Below are 19,577 nucleotides of genomic sequence, written 5' to 3' on the forward strand. Positions count from 1 at the left end.
TTTTAGCATAGTGCTGGACAGAAGTGGCCACTCAACAAATTATATTTGAGTTGAAAGCATTCATTAAGATTCTCATGGAAGTGCTCATTACAATGGCTTACTAGTAGGCACTAAGGGTGGGTTGGAGCCTCATGAGGGTGGAGAAAGAATATAACTAGAAACCGGTCAGCTGGGCTGGCAGAGGAAACATGTTGGATTTTCTCCATATCCCTTCCTTTCCCTTTCCTTCCCTTCCCTTCCCTTTCCCCTTCTCAAATATTTGCTGAATGCTAACATGTGGTAGGCATTATACTTACAGGGTTGAGAGTAGTGGGGGTTGAAGTAAAACATTAATAAAGAGACCCTCACCTCTTGTGAAACTTGATTAACTCTTAACTTTAGGCCTCTGAGAGGGTTTCTACTGACCTAAAATAGCTAGAATTGTTAGATATTTATATGCACTTATTGAGCACCTAATATAGCATTGCAGTAGCAATACTTAAAGCTACATATTAGAACCACTTTATGATCTTATAAACTGACAGACACAGGATGATTTGAGTTTAATATTCAGATTCCAGTTAGCTGAGCCTGGGAGGGGGGCACCCACACCCAGCATGCAAGCTGCAGCCGGAGGATCTCTGCTTAGAACACCTGTTTACTGTGTGCAAACTTCTAATGAAATAGAAAAAAGAAGTCAATAAATCAGAGCAAGGACCAAAGCACTGGCACTCCTCCTCAAGTGGGCTCCTTTAACCCCAGGTAGGAGTGTCAGTGACTCTCTTCGAGCCATTCCCCAGCCTGGAAGACAAGCTGAGTGCATGTGTTGTAATCCCCGAGGTGGTTAAGCAACGACCTATAGATACACATGTAACCAAAGGGCAGTGCACACATAGAGTTACCTTACCTCCTTCAGAACAACAACATGAACCAAAGAGATGCATTCCGGCAGGTCCCTTAGGTAGGCAACGTAATAATCCAAGAAATTATTCTTGAAAACAAACACAAAAATGCATGGTAAGAACCCGGAAACAGGAATGATAGCAGCTAATATTTTTATAGAGTCATTTATATCAAAAAGGAGTACTTTGCAGAGATTATCTTCATTTATTTAATGTGTTCATTAATATGGGTTTTTTGTTTGTTTGTTTTTTAATTCATTTTTTAAATCTTTTTGGTTTTAAGGTAAATATCCCTATGGACTTGGGAACCAAAACTCAATAGTCCTGTTTCAATGAGAGAAAGTGAAAAACCAGCGCAGCAGAGAGGGGTCACGTATGTTGAAAAAGTATTTTTAAATTGTTAAATAATTAAAATGCCTATTTTGTTTTTAAGTTACTTTTTATTTTAGTCATCTACATCCAATAAGGAACTTTGTCCAGCCCACCTCCTGGTATCTAGACCAGTGATTCTCAACTTTTTCCACTAATTGTGTATTTCCACCGATTGCTTATTCATGTATGCAATATATTTTCAGGAAAACAATTCTCAGCTTCCAAAGATATATTCCCACAGATACAACAATTCTCAGCCCAAGAAAGCATATTGAATACAAATGAGTAAAAGTGATATTAGAGGGATTGCATTACATCTATATAAGTAAATAATTTATAAACTTTGTATTATCACCTACATCATTGATATACAGAGTTTGATTGCAGGCTAACTCTAGCTTGCAGACCAATTTTGATTAGCCCACACAATATTTTTTAAATAAATTTTCACATAAAATTCTGGCTTGGCAGTGTCTCTTAAAATATCAGAAGATCTGGCAATTCTCTTCCCTTCTTCCTGAATAATAATTGGATAATATTTCTTGTAGAAAAGCATATGTGCTCCACTTAAGCTCACCTCTCAATAGTCCATATTGTATCACATTCCACTTACTTCCACTCATTTATATCACTGTCTGGTCCTGCAGGCATTTTAGTTTGCAACCTCTGGCCTGGATCATATTTTCGTTGCAGAACATTACAGAGATTTCGAAACTTAACACCCTTTTCTCCAAGGAAGTGAAAATAAAAAACATCCAAGACAAATAACTACCCCTCACAGTTTCAAATATCTCTAAGGAATGAAATTAGGTGTGAAATACATTCACGTACACAAACCCTCTTATATTTATTTTGTACATGTGGATGGATATGTTTGTGAATGTGTATATATTTATACACAAGTGCACACACACACATTTACGTGCATGTTCAGTGGGTCAGTTATACATAGTACGGTGGGAAGCGATGGGCTGGAAGTTAGGAGACGTGGCTCATAGATCCACAACTACCTAGCCAGCTGAGCGATTTCAACAAAGTCTTTTAATGTCTCTGAACTTTATTTCATTATCTGTAGAGTGAGGAGGTAGACTAGATCTCAGCAGTAAATGCATGTAATTCAAGTTTATAAAGGATTTTTAAAAACTTACCTCATCATTTGTTAACTTAAGGAATAAATCTCCAAGAACTCCTTGGCGTGGCCACTTCAGGACCCTTTCCTGCAGAGCATGAAGCAAATCGAGGTGCTGCTGGACAAGGTACCGTAAAGAGCCAGGGAAGAGGCTTGAAACAGAATAGAGATAGGATCACACAAACCAGGTGTAGAGAAAAGACACTATAAGAACATATGCAGGAGGTTCCATTTTCCCCAGTCATTCAGAATATTCTGAGTCACAGCTCTGCATTCAGGACTTTTTTTTTTTTTTAAGTTTGACATTGTAGACCTAATAGCAAATATCCTCAAGATGTAAAAAAGACCCCTTTAGGGGTGTCTGTGTGGCTCAGTTGGTTAAGCTCTTGATTTTGGCTCAGGTCATGATCTCAGGGTCCTGGGATCAAGCCCCTGTTGGGCTCTGCACTCAGCAGGGGAGTCTGCTTGAACATTCTCTCCCTCTGCCCCTACCCCGACTGGTGCACTCGCTCGCTCGCTCTCTCTAAAATAAATAAATAAATCTTTTAAAAAAATAAATTAAAAAACCCCTTTACCAGTGGCTTCTACACAAATGTGTATTGCACTAATAAAGAGTACATCACTTGAACGGCTTCTTTTTTTTAAGGTTTTTTTTTTTTTTTTTCTGTAATCTCTACACCCAGCATGGGGCTCAAACTCACAAACCTGAAATCAAGAATCACACACTCTTCCAACTGAGCCAACCAGGTGTCCCTTGAATGGCCTTTTTAAAGCCAAACAGTTACTGTCTCATTTATGCGACAATAGAAATTCTAAGGGAACTCTTTTCCAAAATTTTAAAGTTATTCCCACTTGCAAAAGAGTCTACTCTAATTAGTGTTGTAGATGACAGCACTAAGGTGGCACTTATCATTCTTAGCTACTGAGTAAGAGACTCCGATTTAGGTGAAAGGGAAGACTTATTTAAAGAAGGCACCTAAATGCTCAGGGGATGGGCATATGAAAGTGCTCCTTTCCCTTCCCTTCATTTTCCAAGAGGAATACTGGGTAAGGACACAGTCTTGCCTGGAGAGGTTGTGGACCAGGCCTGGCCTGTTACTCCCTAGAGCTTCACAGAGCCCCCGTCCTCCTCTCACTACCCTCTCCCCCATCTCTCAGTGTGTCCCGATTTGTTTGTTTGTTTTTCCAGAGGAAATGAAGGGAGGAAGAGAGGTGTCAGAGAAGGATGAGGTGGAGAGGAGAGAGAGAAAGAATCAGGGGAGGAGGAAGAGGGTGCATGGAGAAGGGTGGGGCAATCAAGGGCCTATAGGAATGAGGATGGAAGCCACAAGGAAAGGGAGTTTTGCTGGCCTGCAGCCAGCACTAGAACTCCAGCTTGGTGACTTACGGGAATTGATAGTAGGTTCCCTCGTGCTTTCAAGACCACAAGTTTAACGAAGATGAAAGTGAAGGAAGGCCTGCTTGTCAACAAGAGCTGAACTTACGTGGATATTCCCCCAGGGTCCAACGAGAATAAATCAGTGGACAATTGAGGTGCTTTGCCAACCCTGAACAAGCAGACCTTTGTTGAGAACATTACGAAGAACAGCACTTTGGTAAGAAGTTTTTTCAATCTCCCATCCAAAAAAATAAATAAAAATTTTTTTAAAAAAAAGGCTTTTTCAACCCATCTGCAAGTAAAGCAGACTCCCCTGAGGCTATAGCTCAGAGAAGACACAGATAACAAAGAGAGTATCCAGCCCCTTGTGAAAAGATACAAGGATTCCCTCCCTCTGGTCTTCTCTCCCTCCCCCTCCTGTATCACTAGTCTCCACACATGGAAAGCCAGCTGGTCCATTAAACACAAGTGGAAGGGCTTCCCCATCTAAGCTGTTATGGCTCGCACAGTGGGCTCAGAAGATTTAAGTAATCCCTGTCAGATCAGAGGGAATTTGGAGGAGTGGCTAGGAGACAGTCCGACTGTGGAGGAGACCATAAAGCTAATGGAGGAAAGCACAACTGATTGAACTGAAATCAGAGTAAAACACTGTACCCACGAAAGGTCTAGTTGTGAAAGATTTCTCCCCACCCAAGGCTATCATGACTTTGGGTAATATTCCCGGTGTGACACTGAAAGATGTTAAGGCACCATGCCATGGCGAGATCTTACTTTGAGATGGGTTGTCCATATAGGTTATATAATATCTCTTAAATGATCTCTTTTCTTTGTCTCTTTCTTTACTCCTCTCCTGGCTTTGCCTGGCCTCACCTGGCCTGACCTTCTTTCTCTTTCTTTTGAGAAATCTGCCTTCTGCTACACAGTGACCAGTATCCTTGCAGAACTGGAAAGCTGGTAATTTGGTTGGAGGCCATGTACCTCCTGGACTGTCCATTGGGGTAATAGTTTGAGATTTCAGGGTACGGGTCAGAAAAGGTTAATGCTCCCATCAAGTATCATGGAAACACAAAAGTTCCACAAAGAGCAATGGCGTACAGTGGGTTCTATACCAAATATGGGGGGGGGGGAATCTATTTAATAAGGACATTATTTGAAATCAGAGAGGAGTGCAAAGGAGGGGAGCCAGGAGATGGAGAGCAGAGGGAGAAAGAAGCAAGCGGTATAGACATGAACGTAACCTATTTCCTTGTTTTGCCTAGAGCCACCCCTGACTCCCAGAAGCAACTTGTTCATGAAGATGATAGTATTAAGTACTCAACTTCTTATCTATTCCTTACTAGGGGTGAAATTATAGCAACTACATGAGTAGTTTAATCTTTTTAAAACCTTAAAAGTTATTTCAACTCCCACAATACAGTACTTAAACAATAAGGGAAATAAACTAAAAGCCATCAAGGAAAACCCAGTTCGAGTTTCAGATCAATAACTTAGCTCTTGCCAGTCTAATTTTAGGCCAGAAGTCCTGAGCTTCAGCAGCAGGACGCGCCCACATTTGAGGGGCGCCGTCGCGAGGCGTGCGCCACCTGGTGGTGAGCCGTAGCACACGGAGTTCTTGGCGGATGTGGAGTTGCGCTCAGAAGGCTGCCTGGCAATCCTGTCAGGATGGCGTCACCCCTCCCCACAAGGATTCCGACAGACAGGCCCCTTTGATCCTGAGCTTGTAACTCTATCTAAGTGAATCAGACCAGACGAAGCCAAGGACTGCAACCTCCGTGATCCTCTAACAAATGAACAGCACCACAGTTCCACTCAGACCTCAGCTGGCAGCTCGTGCCCCTGCAGTTTCCAGCCCTTTCCTTCAGCCAGGGGCAGGGCTGGCTTGAAACAGGCTGACGAGACTCTTGAGGGCTTTACTTTCCTCTAGGGAAAGCCTAAAGTTTCATTGTATAGGTTTGAGAAGTTTTGAGGATCCGGTTGTAGTTACGGTGGGTTTTGTTTTCACCCCGGGGGTTACTTTTCAGCAGGGGTAGAAAGTGCTGGTGGCTTGCAATGTATGGTGGGAAAGATAGGGCATGTTACTAACTTATTTTCATCTTTCCATGGGGAAAATGCCATTAGAGAAAAGGAATACTCTCATTCTGTTGTGTATTTCGTTCGGCTGGCCTATTTAAAGTGCCCATGGAGGCGTCAGGAAAGCTTAGAAAAAAGAAGAAATGTAGTGAGCAAAGGAGGATAATGGAAATCTAAGACCAGGGTGGAAAAATGGCAACACTGCAAAGCTCAGAACTCCAGTCTCTATATAAGTCCTAAGAGTATTGACTTAAAGTTTTTCTCGTCTCGATCTGTGAAAAGAAAAAAGACAGTTAGCTTCGTAGTAACTAACATGAATAGCATTATCACGGATATGAGAAATATCCGGTTTCCGACTTTCATGGGGGATTGTATGATAGTTTTAAACTTTTTTTAAGCTCGGGATTTGGGGAAGATCAGTCCTTCCTCAGTCATGGGTCATGGGAGAACATCCTAGACAAGCCGGGAATCACGGCAAGTAGAAGAGAGCTTCAGTGAGCCAAGAACATTTCTAGCATCTCTGCCTGACAAGTCAGTTGAGATCTGAAGTAAGAACGTACGCGCTGTTAAGAGGGAAGCCTACGCTGTGAAATAGGAACAGACAGAAGGTCTGCTTCTGGCTGAGAAACCTGGCATATTGCTGTTAGTTAGGTGATGTGTCCGAAATGACAAGGTCCTCAGAGAAGTGGTATGATGTGGAAAGGTCACAAGGACAGGGGCAGACAGGCCTGGGTTTGAATCCTGGCACTAATGGACTAGGTGGCTTTAGAGCGCTCTGGACTTTAGTTTCTTCATCTGTAAGGTAGGCTCCCCAGGGTTCCTGTGAAGATTTCATGAAGTTAGCCATGAAGTGCCCGGTTCCTGTGTTCCACAGTAAGCAACTCTCTCTCTCCCTCTCTCTCTCTCTCTCTCTCTCTCTCTCTCCTTGTCCCATCCCTCCATTTTCAGAGACAACGAGGACGTGCGGCTGGCTTAGAATCTCGGATGTGGAAGCAATACTACACCAAGAGGTAGACTTGCCTTCAGATTTCATCAGTGTAAACGGAGCAGGTCTCTAGGAGCAGCAAGATAGCTAGAGGCGGTAGAGACATCTCAGAGGGCTGCAGGGGCAATGTGGGAGGGTAGGAGGAGTTCCAGACGGGGAAGGAATGAGAATCTGGGTGGCCCCTGAGAGAGGGTGAAGCCCCATCCAGGGCCTCTAGTGGTCAGAGCTTTAGCCCATCACATTACCCTTTCTGTTCCTTGTTGTTTTCTACACTTTGCTTACCTCAGCTTTGCAGTAAAATGATTCTTGAAAATAGTCAAGCCGCTTTCGAGTCTGTCAGGGACTATTCCCTCACCTCAGCCATTTAGACAGGGGGAGCATTGTGTTCTGGTGACTGGGCATATTGCCGGCAGCCGCAAAGCCAAGTAAAATTGGAGGATGGTAAAGAGGAGGAAAATACATTTAGGGGCTTCCTGAGATAGAGTCACGATTTATGGACCACCAGTGTCTATTACCTGATAGACTATTAAACTATTAATGCTACATGTATCTGTAATAGTCCATAATCCAGACTTTCCATTCTTTTGGATTGGCCTTTTCCTCAACTAATCTGGATTATTACATCTTCATGACGTTAGTCCTTTCCACCAAATCAGAGTTTCCTCCTTCCTGCTTTTTTTAATGGAGAAGCAGCAGAGAGGATATAAAGATGATGAACAGAAGCAATCATGGAGTGTTGCAATCTTGGAGCTAGTGTGCTGTTATAATATCCTGCAGACCCTGTGGAAGCACCAACACACGCACACACACAAACACACACACACACCCCACCCACTTGCTCACCATCTAGTACTATGGGATCACCTAAACAAATAAGAGCCAAGTCCAGAGTTAATCAGCCTTGTGCCATGTATCTAATGGCCTCTTAATGCTTCAGACTTCCACTGCGTCGATTCCCTCCTACGTCCATGAGACCTGTGATCCCACGAGGACTTGCAGATGGCAACTGAGAGCAATGTCTCCCTCACTGTCGCATTTATTCTCCCTGAGGCTCTTTACAGACATGCCAGGGACAATGAAGGTCTCAGAGACTTTATTCATTTTCTTATCTGCTGTAAGTCTAAACTTGAGACTTGCCAGGCGTTACCTGCTGTCACTGCCTACTCTCTCTTCAAGGACTATTTCTGGAACTCTTTACAGGTCCCAGAATTCCCCAAGTGGAAACAATAAACAACTTACCTTAAATTTTAATCAATCTGAAAAGCAAAGGCAATGAACACATGGATACCTTCTCTCTTTGGAATTCCTCTTTCCATCTGACCCTTGGAATGTTGCCTTGATCTTCAGGATCAGAGAGATGTTAATGACATATTTTCTTTCTGACTCAAGCAGTTCTAGAGCCACAGTCTGTCTTTTAGCTTTAAAAACAAATCAAAGGGAATTTTTGTCAACCATTCCTTCCCAAAACTCTATTAAATCATAGAAAGCAATAAAAAGACATTGAGAGCAATAAAAAGAGATATCAGCAAGTTTTTGGAAGATGGAAAACAGAACCGAAGCATGGTAGTTAATTCAGCAGAGTAAGGGCACAAAACCTTGGTGTTCTCATCTGCAGATGGAAAATCTGCTGAGAAGCAGAAAGCCTCAAGGAGTGAAGGCACGGGGCACCACAGAAAGTACAAATAAGGAACAATGCTGAAAACAGGAGACTTAGTCTACATATAGTGCAATTGAACTTCCAGGCTCCTACCCCCATGCCAGATGGCTTCCTCATTCACCCCCACCATGGGAAAATGGGAAAAATTAAACTAGAGAGGTCCTTATCTCTGGGGTCTGGACTAAAGACAGTAGAGGGAAGAGTTGAGATGCCAACATGGAAACGAGGGGACTCAGAGAAGGCTTGCATACTGGGTGGGGAGACTCCCCTCAGCCCCTCCCCCTGCAGGTCTTCCCACAGTGCCAGTAGGGAGACTTACACTCTCCAGGCAGGAGACTGGAGGATCTTCCACTGAAGAACCTGAACTACCCAAGGGGAAAAGACCTACAGACACTGATGTAAAGAGGTCACCTACCAAAAAGTTAATTTGCTACCTGATTAGCCTATAGTGAAGCCCGTTTACTGATAAGCTTGGCCAATATAGAATCTTGTGGTTTCTTTTTATTTAGGGCCCCTCTCTTAGATATATAAAAAAAAATCAGCTAAGGGTCCTCAGACATTTGAATCAACCTTACACCATAAAAGAAAGAGAAGAAAAAGGTATATATACATTTTGAATAAATAGAGACAATGCAGGGGATGTAATGTATAGCATGGTGACTATAGTTAATATTATTTTGCATAATTGAAAATTGCTGAAAGAGTAGATGTAGAAGTTCTCAAAGGAAAAAAAATTGTAGTTATGTATGGTGATGATGTTAGCTAGACTTATTGTGGTGATCATTTCACAATATATACAAATATCAAATCATTATGTTGTACATCTGAAACTAATATAATGTTATATGTCAATTATACATCAATTAAAAAAGAGACAATGCAGAAACAAAACTTTTTAAAAATCCTATAATTAAGGGGCACCTGGGTGGCTCAGTTGGTGAAGCATCGAACTTTTTTTTTTTTAAGATTTTATTTATTTATTAGAGAGCAGAAGCAGGGGGGTTGGCAGGCAGAGGGAAAGGGAGAAGCAGGCTCCCCACTGAGCAGGGAGCCTGATGTGGGGCTCCATCCCAGCGATCGTGACCTGAACCGAAGGCAGATGCTTAGCCAACTGAGCCACCCAGAGATCCCGTGAAGCACTGATTCTGAATTTCAGGTCAGGTCATGATCTGGGGTCTGGGATCGAGCCCTGCATTGGGCTCCCTGCTCAGCAGGGAGTCTGCTCAAGGATTCTTTCTCTCTCCCTCTGCTCCTCCCATCACTCATGCATTCTCTCTCTATATAAAAATAAGTAAATAAATCTTTTTTAAAAACCTTATAATTAATATCCTCAAAAAGATATGAGAAAAACATTCTGCCCATTTAATAGGTACAGAATGCTATTTTTTTTTTTTTTAAGAAAAGAGAACATCCAAAAAGAAAAAAGAAGAAGGAGGAGGAAGTGGAGGAGGAGGAAATTTTTGGCATTTTTTCAAAGATAGAAGAGTGTCAGATAAAGTCAAGGAGGTCTGCCTTCTTCCCCACTCCCCCCCAAAACAAGAAAGAGACATGTTGAAGTAAAAGAGACCAGAAAAAGATGGTGGTGGAGAACATCAATCCAAGAGACCTGACATCAAATTAGTAGAAATTTCAGAGAAAAGAAAGAAGATTGGTGAGACGATATTATCAAATTAATAATAGAAAAAAAATACCAGGACACACATTTCTAGAGGAAAGGGCCCACTGTGCTCAGCATAATTAATGAAGAAGACAAAGGCACACCAAAGGTAAAGAGAAGATCCTAAAAGTTACGAGAGAGAACAATCAGGTAACATACAAAGGACTGGTGATCAGAATGGTATTGGACTCTCCAATAGTAACATTAGAAATTAGAGGACAGTGGAACAGTTGCTTCAAAATGATGAGGAAAAGTGATTATATTTTTTTATTTTTTAAATATTTTATTTATTTGTCAGAGAGAGCACAAGCAGGAGGAATGGCAGGCAGAGGGAGAAGCAGGCTCCCTGCTGAGCAAGGAGCCCAATGCAGGACTCCTGGATCATGACCTGAGCTGAAGGCAGATGCTTAATGGACTGAGCCACCCAGGCATCCCAGGGAAAATGATTTTATATTCACCTAAATTATCAACAAAGCATGTGGAAGCTGCTGGACGAGGGGTTCCGTCAAACAAAGAGTAAACCAAGAAACTAACAAAGACACACAAGATAAAAACAAACAAAAGGGAATCTGACATAGAAGAACGATGAAGGGAATTCCTAGGAAGAATGGGAAGTCCCGGGATGGCAGCACTGCACCAGGCCAGATTGGACTAGGATGACAGAGGACTCTAGGGCAAAGGCTTTGGTGGGGGAAAAGAAGAAGAAGAATGTAAATGATAGATTTTCCATCACATTGCTAAAAATTAAAAAGACCTATATAAAGGGAGACATCCCATGTTCTTTGATTGGAACACTCAATATTGTCAAGATGTAAATTCTCTGCTAATTGGAATAAAAAGAATATAGAGTCTAGAACTAGACCCACCCATATGTGAATCATCTGATGTTCTTTACACAATTCAATATGGAAAGAAAGATATTTTCAATAAGTGGTGCTGAAGCAACTGGACGGCCATATGGGGAAAAAATGAACTTGGACTCCTTCCTCACACCATACATCAAAATCTATTCAAGATAAGTAATAGATTGGAGCTCCTGGCTGACTCAGTCCGTAGAGCATGCAACTTCAGATCTTGGGGTCATGAGCTTGAGCCCCACATTGGGCATAGACTTTACTTAAAAAAAATCTTAAAAAAAAAAAAAGATAAATAGTAGATCAAAATGTGAAAGCTAAAGCTATAAAGATTTTAGAAGAAAATGTACTAGAATATCTCCACACCTTTGGGATAGGCAAAGATCTCTTGGAAGGACACATAAGTCACAATCTATATAAAAAAGTTTAAAATTGATTAACTTCATCAAAATTAAGAACATCTATTCATCAAAAGACTATTAAGAAAGTGAAAAGGCAAGCCACATACTGGAATAAAATATTCTCCCCACATATATCTAATAAAGAACTCGTATCCAAAATATATGAAGAAATTCTAATTGATAATAAGATAATGCACTTTAAAAGTTGGACAAAGAACAATAGCTAAATTGTGGAAGGAGCCTAGATGCCCTTCAACAGACGACTGGATTGAGAAGATGTGGTCCATATATACAATGGAATATTACTCAGCCATCAGAAAGAACGATTACCCAACATTTGCAGCAACATGGACGGGACTGGACGAGATTATGCTAAGTGAAATAAGTCAAGCAGAGAAAGACAATTACCATATGGTTTCACTCATTTATGGAACATAAGAAATAGCAGAAAGATGGATAGGAGAAGGAAGGGAAGAATGAAGGGGGGTTAAACAGAAGGGGGAATGAACCACGAGAGACTGTGGACTCTGGGAAACGAACTGAGGGCTTCAGAGGGGAGGGGGGTGGGGGATTGGGATAGGCTGGTGATGGGTATTAAGGAGGGCACGTATTGTATGGAGCACTGGGTGTTATACGCAACTAATGAATCATGGAACACTACATCAAAAACTAAGGATGTACTGTATGGTGACTAACATAACATAATAAAAAATTATTAAAAATAAATAAAAGTTGGATAAAGAACTTAGGCACACCTTAAAAGATGTACAAATAACTAATAAGTACATGAAAAGATGCTCAACGTCATTAGTCATCGGGGAAGTACAAATTAAAACTACAATACCAGTACACCCCCATGAAAATGGCTAAAATTAAAAAGATTGACCATACTAAATATTGGGAAGGATGTGAAGCAACCAGAACTCGTGGACATTACTGGATGGAGTATAAAATGTCCCAACCACTTTGGAAAACGGATGTTTTCTTTCCAAGTTTAGCATACTCCTATCCCTTAATATAGAGATTTCACTCCTACGTGTACATCCAAGAGAAATGAGGGCAGACATCCAAAAAACACTAGTCCAAGAATATTCTTATCAGTTTTGCTTATAGTAGCCCTAAACTGGTAACGTTCCAAATGTCCATCAGCAGGAGAACAGATAAGCAAATTGGGGTAAATTTATTCAATGATTGAAAAAAGGAATGAACTACTGAATGAAGTACACACATTATAGTGAGAGAAAGAAGCCTGACTCAAAAGAGGACACATGGTATTACTCCCTCTATATGAAGTTCGAGAATAGACAAAACCAATGTAGAGTGATGGAAGTCAGAAGAGTGGTTCTTCGGGTGGTAAGGTGCATGAGAGAACTCTCTGGGGTAACAGATATTGTATGTCCCGATCCAGGTACTGATCACAAGGGGCTATACATACATATATATAAAAGGTCAACGAACTGAAACTCAAGATTTGTGAACTTTGCTGTATGTAAATTATCCTTCAGTAAAGTACTGATTTTAAAAAAAATAGCAGTATAAACTTGTTTTAAAACGTGGAAGCAAGTACCAAAAGAAACTGTGAAAACAAATTAAAAGTGGTTGCTGTTTTCTTCATAACCAACCTCTTAGTACTATTTAATTTTTCATGTGTTTGATAGTAAAAACTAATTTTTAAAAATTGCCTTCCACAAAATAGTTGGAGGGAAATGCCGTTATGCGATGTATAATAAGCATTGAGTAGCAATTTGCGATATGAAGGGGAGGAAGGAAGGGAAAAAGGAGGGAGGGAGGGAGGACAGACCCTGTTGCAGTGGTTGATACTTTGGTGACAGACTACTGATCCAAGATGCACATTTTGAAGATTTCGCATCATTGACTACGTAGTTCACAAAATGCTGCCCTCTTCTCCACCAACTTTATGCCTTCCCCCCGCCCAAAGCACTGTGTTACCAAATGTCATGGATACCCAGAATCAAGGTGCTGGTCCCAAGCTGGCCATGTGACCTCAGGTGAGTCCCTTCACTCCTATAGGCTTTAGTGTTCATCTGAAAAGGAAACTGGAGAGCACGTGGTCTCATATGTCCCCTGAACCTATATTGCAAGGGTTCTAGCCTGTAGGTTTCCTGTTCTTCAAAATTTCAACCTGTATTTCCCCTTGGGACTTACCAGCTAAAGAGGTTTCACATAAAACATTTTCCAAGGAGCTGTGTCTGCCTTGGCCAGAGTCCTTGAGTTTATCTGGGTGGTCTTTCGTGACATATTCCTCACCCCATTCTTTACCCTCCTTAGGCTGCCTCCACACACCAGATGAGAGATGGCTCTTGGGCTGGATATCAGCTGAGAGGCAAGACTTCAGGTTTTCTTCTGCTTCTGGAGTTGTTGGGTTCATTCCTGAAAAATAACACCTGCTGTCAAGATCTGACTTTTTTATAGACTGGTGATGGGTAGTAAGGAGGGCACGTATTGCATGGTGCACTGGGTGTTATACGCAACTAATGAATCATCGAACTTTACATCAGAAACCAGGGATGTACTGTATGGTGACTAACATAATATAATAAAAAATCATTAAAAAAAAGATCTGACTTTAAAAAAAATTATATCTGTTATTCTGAAATATTATGCCCCTGTTTGGGTACAAACTATCCCTCAAGGATTAAATGTATCAACTAAGGATTAAAAGTTTCCACAGTTGCAAAGGATTACCTCTGTCTGTTTCCGACTTATGCATCCTCTACTCTTTGTATGTAGTCTCTACTATATAATGCGTTTTTAAAAAGTAAATTTATAAAATACTATAATTAATTTGTAGTAAGTATGCATGGACTTCCTGTATCTCCTTCCTCTTAGGCGAGCACACCAGGGGACAAAATACAGAGGAAGAAAGATGCCAAAAACAATGCTTTCTTTTGCAATTTGTCTTCCTTGGCCCCGATAATGGTAAGTTGCAAAAAGAAAGGAGGAATGGAGGGAGGGAAGATGAAATAATTTATAAAATACTGGTGAATTGTCTATTAAGTAAATAACTTTTAAAGTAAATAAACTATAAAATGTGTCCGTAGAAAACTTATGCCATGCTACGTATACCTGTGAGTTTCTCAGCAAATATTATTTCATTGGTAATTGATGTGAGCCAGAAAGAACCAAGAATACTGGTTTTGTCTTAAACATCTCCGCCCCTTCTCTCTCCTTGGTTTAACTGAGTCACTGACTTACTCTACTATACATCTTGGCATCTTAGTAACCATAGTGCTTTATCTTGCCTGAATTCTTTCAAGCCTGGTTTGTGACTAAGGGACTAGAAGCAGGGAAGATGGAAGCAGGGAAAGGGTAGAATTGCTAGAAGAGAAGAGAACTAAAAACAGAGCTGCTTACCAGGACCCATCATCCCCTTCACATTACTGTCTGCTACATGCATGGATCTGGACTCTTGGGCTGCAGAGAAAGGGAAGCTTTCAATCAGTATTCACTCCACTAACAGGGCTGGCACTTTCAATGAGCCAGACACTGGGGACAGCTGGCAGTTTATTGAAGAAGACAGAAGAGCCAAAAATAAAATAAAATTTCAATATAGTGGCAAGCACTATTCTCCCATTTGTAAGAAGATACGATGAGTGGCACTTACATGTGTAAACTGCACACAGTAAGACCTAAATTATTGTCTAACTATGACGGTGAGGATGGTGATGATGAGAAGAGCCAGAATGAGGCTGTTCTAATGTAAGTCAGACCCTGTCACTCCTCTGCTTAGCCCTCCAATGGCTTCTCAGGTCAGCGTTAAAGCCAAAGGCTTTATAATGACCGTAAGGCCCTAAAATATCTGCCCCCTTCTGTGCCTGCTGTTTCCTTCTTTTCTTAAAACCGCATCTCCTATTGTCTCTCTTGTTCACTCTGCTTTAGCGCCACTGCTCCAACTTGAACATCTCAGTGATGTTCCCGCTGGGACGTTGCCACGGGCTGTTCCCTTTCTTCCCCTCCGTATGCATAAGCTCACATCCTCACTTTCTTCAGCTCTTTACCTGGCACCCTCTCTAAAATTACACCTGTGTTTCCTTATTGTTCTCCTTATCATTAACATACTGCACATTTTATCTATCTTGTTCATTGTCTGCTTCCTTCAGAACAAAGGCTCCAAGATGGCAGAAATGTTTGTTGTTTAGTTCATTACTATCTCCCACCATCTACATCAGCACCTTGGGTGATGGATGGATAGAAGGAAAGACAAACGGGTAGTGGGACAGTCAACACCTTAACCGCAATCTCATGAAAGACCTTAAGCCAGAGGCACCCACAGATTCCTGACTCAGAGAAACTATAACATAATGGATGTTTGCTATTTTAAGCTACTGAATTTTGGAGCAATAAGCAAAAATTGCACCATTTTATAATTAACAGTTGGTAACCTAACCCTTTCTAAAGTGTGGCCCTTACATCCTGAGTTTTAACATAACCTACCACCAGTCATATCCAGAATGTCTTATTATGGCACATTATTCCCAAATTCTGTGGAAACTCAATTGAATAAGCTATGTTATATAAGCTATGTCTGTTATAACGGAAGGAAGGAGGAGTTGCCACCACACGGCTCACTGAACTCCATCTGAGCACTTTGCAAATATAATTTTTAATCTTTTATCTTGTGAACATGTTCAACTTCCCCAGACCAGGCACTGATCTGACCTCTACTTTCCAAGGCCATCCTGTATTCTTTCCTAATAAGACCATCCTTCTATGTCCTGTTCCTCGTGACATGGAGCAAAGAAAATAGAACCACCTGTGATGAACCCACTCATTCCCCAGATGGATCAGTGAGTTTTCCCGCACTGCACCTATCAGTCTCTAAAGTAACTACTCAAAGAGGTAAAAAACAAAACAAAACAAAACTACAAAGAAGAAAAGCAGATCCATACTTTGAAGTTATACTGATTAAAAGCCGTCTGATTTAGATTTTTTAAATTTAGTTATTCAAAACACATTTATCGTCTAGGAATATATTGTGCCTTAAGGCAGAATGGTAGAAAACCACCAGCCCTGCCCCAGAGGAGCTTACAATTGGTTGAGAAGTCCTTGAGCCTCTTTTGGAGGCTTTCTATATGTGACCAAAACATTTTTTTAAAAAAGAGGACAATTCTTCTAAACAACGTTAATATCTCCGTTCAATGTCCGGCATATAAGGTGCTTTGCTAGACATTGCTGAGCATACAAAGATGTAGCAAACATGTAGCCAGACATGGTTACAGATGGAGGTAACTGGATGGAAAACCAGTTTCTTTAGCACTGCCCAGGAACAGTTTTCTAGCATCTGTTCTCTCATCCCTCAGATCAGCGGTGCGGCTAGTGATTGTCCGCCGACAGACAGCACCAGCTCTGGTTATCCAGAGGAAGAGGGGTACAGAGTTACACTGCCACTGACATCACTGCCTGCCAGTTAAGACAGATGTGATTTTCTCATATCAGTGACACCCCGCTGAAAAAAAAAAGCAGAACACACAATTTTATGCTAAGAATACGCCTTTAAAATGTCTATGCAGAGACAAGGATTGAGAAGTAATGTGGAAAATAAAACGAGTTATTAGAGTGAATAATTTTTTTAACATTTTTCTACTAAGGTTAGTATCTGAAATTTAGAAAACTCAGATAATTATCTTCCCAAAAAAGAAAATCTTTTAAAATTGGGCAGATTCTTGGTCTCTTAGGATCTGCTGGAGTCTTTTTTTTTTTTTTTAAAGATTTTATTTATTATTTGAGAGAGAGAGAGAATACAAGCAGGGGGAGTGGCAGGCAGAAGGAGAGGGAGAAGCTGACTCCCTGCTGAGCAAGGAGCCCGATGTGGGGCTCGATTCCAGGACCCCGGGACCATGACCTGAACTGAAGGCAGACACTTAACCGATTGAGCCACCCAGGTGCCCCAGGATCCTCTTGATTCTTATAAATTCCAGTTACAGGAGAAAAAATTCTGAGTAATACATCATTTTCCTATATAAGGATAGAGGACATAAACACATTCTCACTATTACGAAAGCTCTAGGAATCAAGGGGAAAGGCTTGGCTAATTCAATATGATTTGCAAACCGTACCTTTTTCATAGGCCTGAGAAGGCAGCAGGTTTGTAAAGTCCTCGCTTGGAAGAACAGGCTCAGGGATATTGATTGAACGGAAAGGACTTCCTTGTGCTTGAGCAGGCCCAGCCTGTGAGCCATGTTCCTCTTTTTGAGTTTTCCTGAGGAAGGAAAACAGAGGGTCTTAATGCCTGATGGGTTAAGAAGAGCATCAGTTCAGAATAATTCAAGAAAAATTCTGAATTATCAGGTTGAACCATACAAAAGTGCCGTTTTTGTAAATTAAAAAGTTAGATATTAGCAATTCTTAGGGTTCAACTTGAGTCATCACCAAAGCTGGAGAAAAAATTTCAAATACATACAAATTGCATCCTAATTGTAATATCTATATTTTTGTTTTTCTGTCCCTGGCTTCTTTGTCATCAGGATCCGTACAGAGTTTACAAAGATGACAATCTGCTTGGAGTGATCTGCACTCACTTAACAAAGCAACACAAAGGTACCGGGAAGCAGGAGGTCTTCAACCACAAACAACGAGCCATCTTTCAGGGTCACACAAATACTGTTGCCATATTTCTTTTCTTTTTTTTTTTAAAGATTTTATTTATTTATTCAACTGAGATAGAGACAGCCAGCGAGAGAGGGAACACAGCAGGGGGAGTGGGAGAGGAAGAAGCAGGCTCATAGCGGAGGAGCCTGATGTGGGGCTGGATCCCATAACGCCGGGATCACGCCCTGAGCCGAAGGCAGACGCTTAACCGCTGTGCCACCCAGGCGCCCCTGTTGCCATATTTCTATTTTAAATTTGATCATTTAAAAACCTACAACAATAATGATTATTTATGTTTAATGGTGAAACTTAATTGATTCAACCTGGTGGAGTTATTAACCTAAATGTATTTTCAATGGTAGAAGTAAACTAGTAGTAACATGAGAGAAATTTTAGAAAACTAATTAAAAAAGAAAATCTTGCGTGACCCCACTATCTTAACACAACAATCACCATTTTTGAATGTATCTTTCTGGTTATTTTACATGTTTTTACAGTTGAATTCTGCATGTCATCTTATATCATTTTCATTTTACTTCCTGTTGTATTGAGCACATTTTCCGTGTAATAGTTACCATCCATTTTTAAGTGTAACCCGTCTTTATGACTCTAGAACCTCCGTCACATGCTGACCCGCAGATCCCAGCAGTATGTAGCCAGTTAGCTATCTGCCGATAGGGGGAGAAGGTGTTCTCGGTGTCACTGTACAAGCCACTGTTTATGGGTTTGCCATTGGCCAATTTTGTGTAAGACACTCACTTGGCTTTAACTTTCCGAGATTCCCTTCGCTTTTCCTGCTGAAGCTGTTCAATTTTCTGTTGCATTTCTTCTTGCTTGGAAGTGATGGCCTGAATCATTGACATGGCATTGCTCAGCTCTTCCTGAAAAATAGGAATTGATACATACTGAATCTGGTAAAAGGGGTGAAAGGATATAACATGATACCTAGTACATGGTAAGATTTTAATACATAGTTGTTGAATGAATGAGAGATGAACGTCTTATTTCTATTGTGATCTATAATTTTAACACAGAGATCCAAGAAAGAAAAACATGAGATAGATTTTTTTTTCCGTGATAATTAGTGAATGGGCCAGAGGGAAAATTCTTTTATTTGACTGCTACATGAAAAGGTGTTTTCTGCTGTGACTAAGACCAAGAACCTCTCTGTTTAGCCGGGGAAAAGAAGAGGAGCCTACCTTGAAATAGTTTAATGAATTCTTCATCTCGGTAACTTTTTCTTCCATGGAACATCGGCAGCTCTTAACCTTCTCTTCCAAAGCATATTCTCCATGTTGAATTCTTGACAGTTCTTGCATCGCTTCCGTGAAACCAGTTTTGAGTTCAGAGGCCAAGGCCTGCAACTAAAGATAATCACCAAGAGTGAGTTCAGTTTACTACAAACTATTATAAATACTACCACTGGCCCCTTGAATGTTCATTTTGTTTAAGAAACCAGGCTCCTGAAAACCTACAGACCTCATTTACTGGTAGACTAAAGTTTAGACAACATAAGGCAACCTTGGTCCCACTCTTTTAAGGAAAAGAGGGTCTTTTTTATATAGCACATGCCAAAGCTCAATA

General features: G+C 40.9%; 1 protein-coding gene and 1 long non-coding RNA gene across 3 annotated transcripts in view; one reads left to right on the plus strand and one right to left on the minus strand.

Annotated features, from left to right (window-relative positions):
- ARHGEF33 (Rho guanine nucleotide exchange factor 33) overlaps positions 1–19,357 on the minus strand; it is a 40,961-nt gene extending 21,604 nt beyond the window's left edge. Inside the window, exons 1-8 of the mRNA XM_087863720.1 lie at positions 19,193–19,357; positions 18,753–18,874; positions 17,462–17,604; positions 14,760–14,819; positions 13,551–13,775; positions 8,104–8,233; positions 2,402–2,534; positions 887–970 (exon numbers count right to left, since the gene is read on the minus strand). Coding sequence (XP_087719846.1) covers positions 887–970; positions 2,402–2,534; positions 8,104–8,233; positions 13,551–13,775; positions 14,760–14,819; positions 17,462–17,604; positions 18,753–18,874; positions 19,193–19,312 — 1,017 coding nt within the window. The 5' untranslated portion in view covers positions 19,313–19,357. The remainder of the gene's footprint in view (positions 1–886; positions 971–2,401; positions 2,535–8,103; positions 8,234–13,550; positions 13,776–14,759; positions 14,820–17,461; positions 17,605–18,752; positions 18,875–19,192) is intronic.
- LOC123799810 (uncharacterized) overlaps positions 1–19,577 on the plus strand; it is a 58,295-nt gene that overhangs the window by 5,444 nt on the left and 33,274 nt on the right. For both annotated transcript variants that reach the window (XR_015725280.1, XR_006781712.2), the window contains exons 2-7: positions 1,165–1,254; positions 2,423–2,509; positions 3,883–3,977; positions 4,684–4,714; positions 6,779–6,840; positions 13,674–19,376. This is a non-coding gene — a long non-coding RNA (uncharacterized LOC123799810). The remainder of the gene's footprint in view (positions 1–1,164; positions 1,255–2,422; positions 2,510–3,882; positions 3,978–4,683; positions 4,715–6,778; positions 6,841–13,673; positions 19,377–19,577) is intronic.

The sequence above is a fragment of the Ursus americanus genome, chromosome 7, assembly GCF_024610735.1.
Source record: "Ursus americanus isolate L20-20 chromosome 7, mUrsAme1.1.p, whole genome shotgun sequence".
In the NCBI taxonomy this organism is placed as follows: domain Eukaryota; kingdom Metazoa; phylum Chordata; class Mammalia; order Carnivora; family Ursidae; genus Ursus; species Ursus americanus.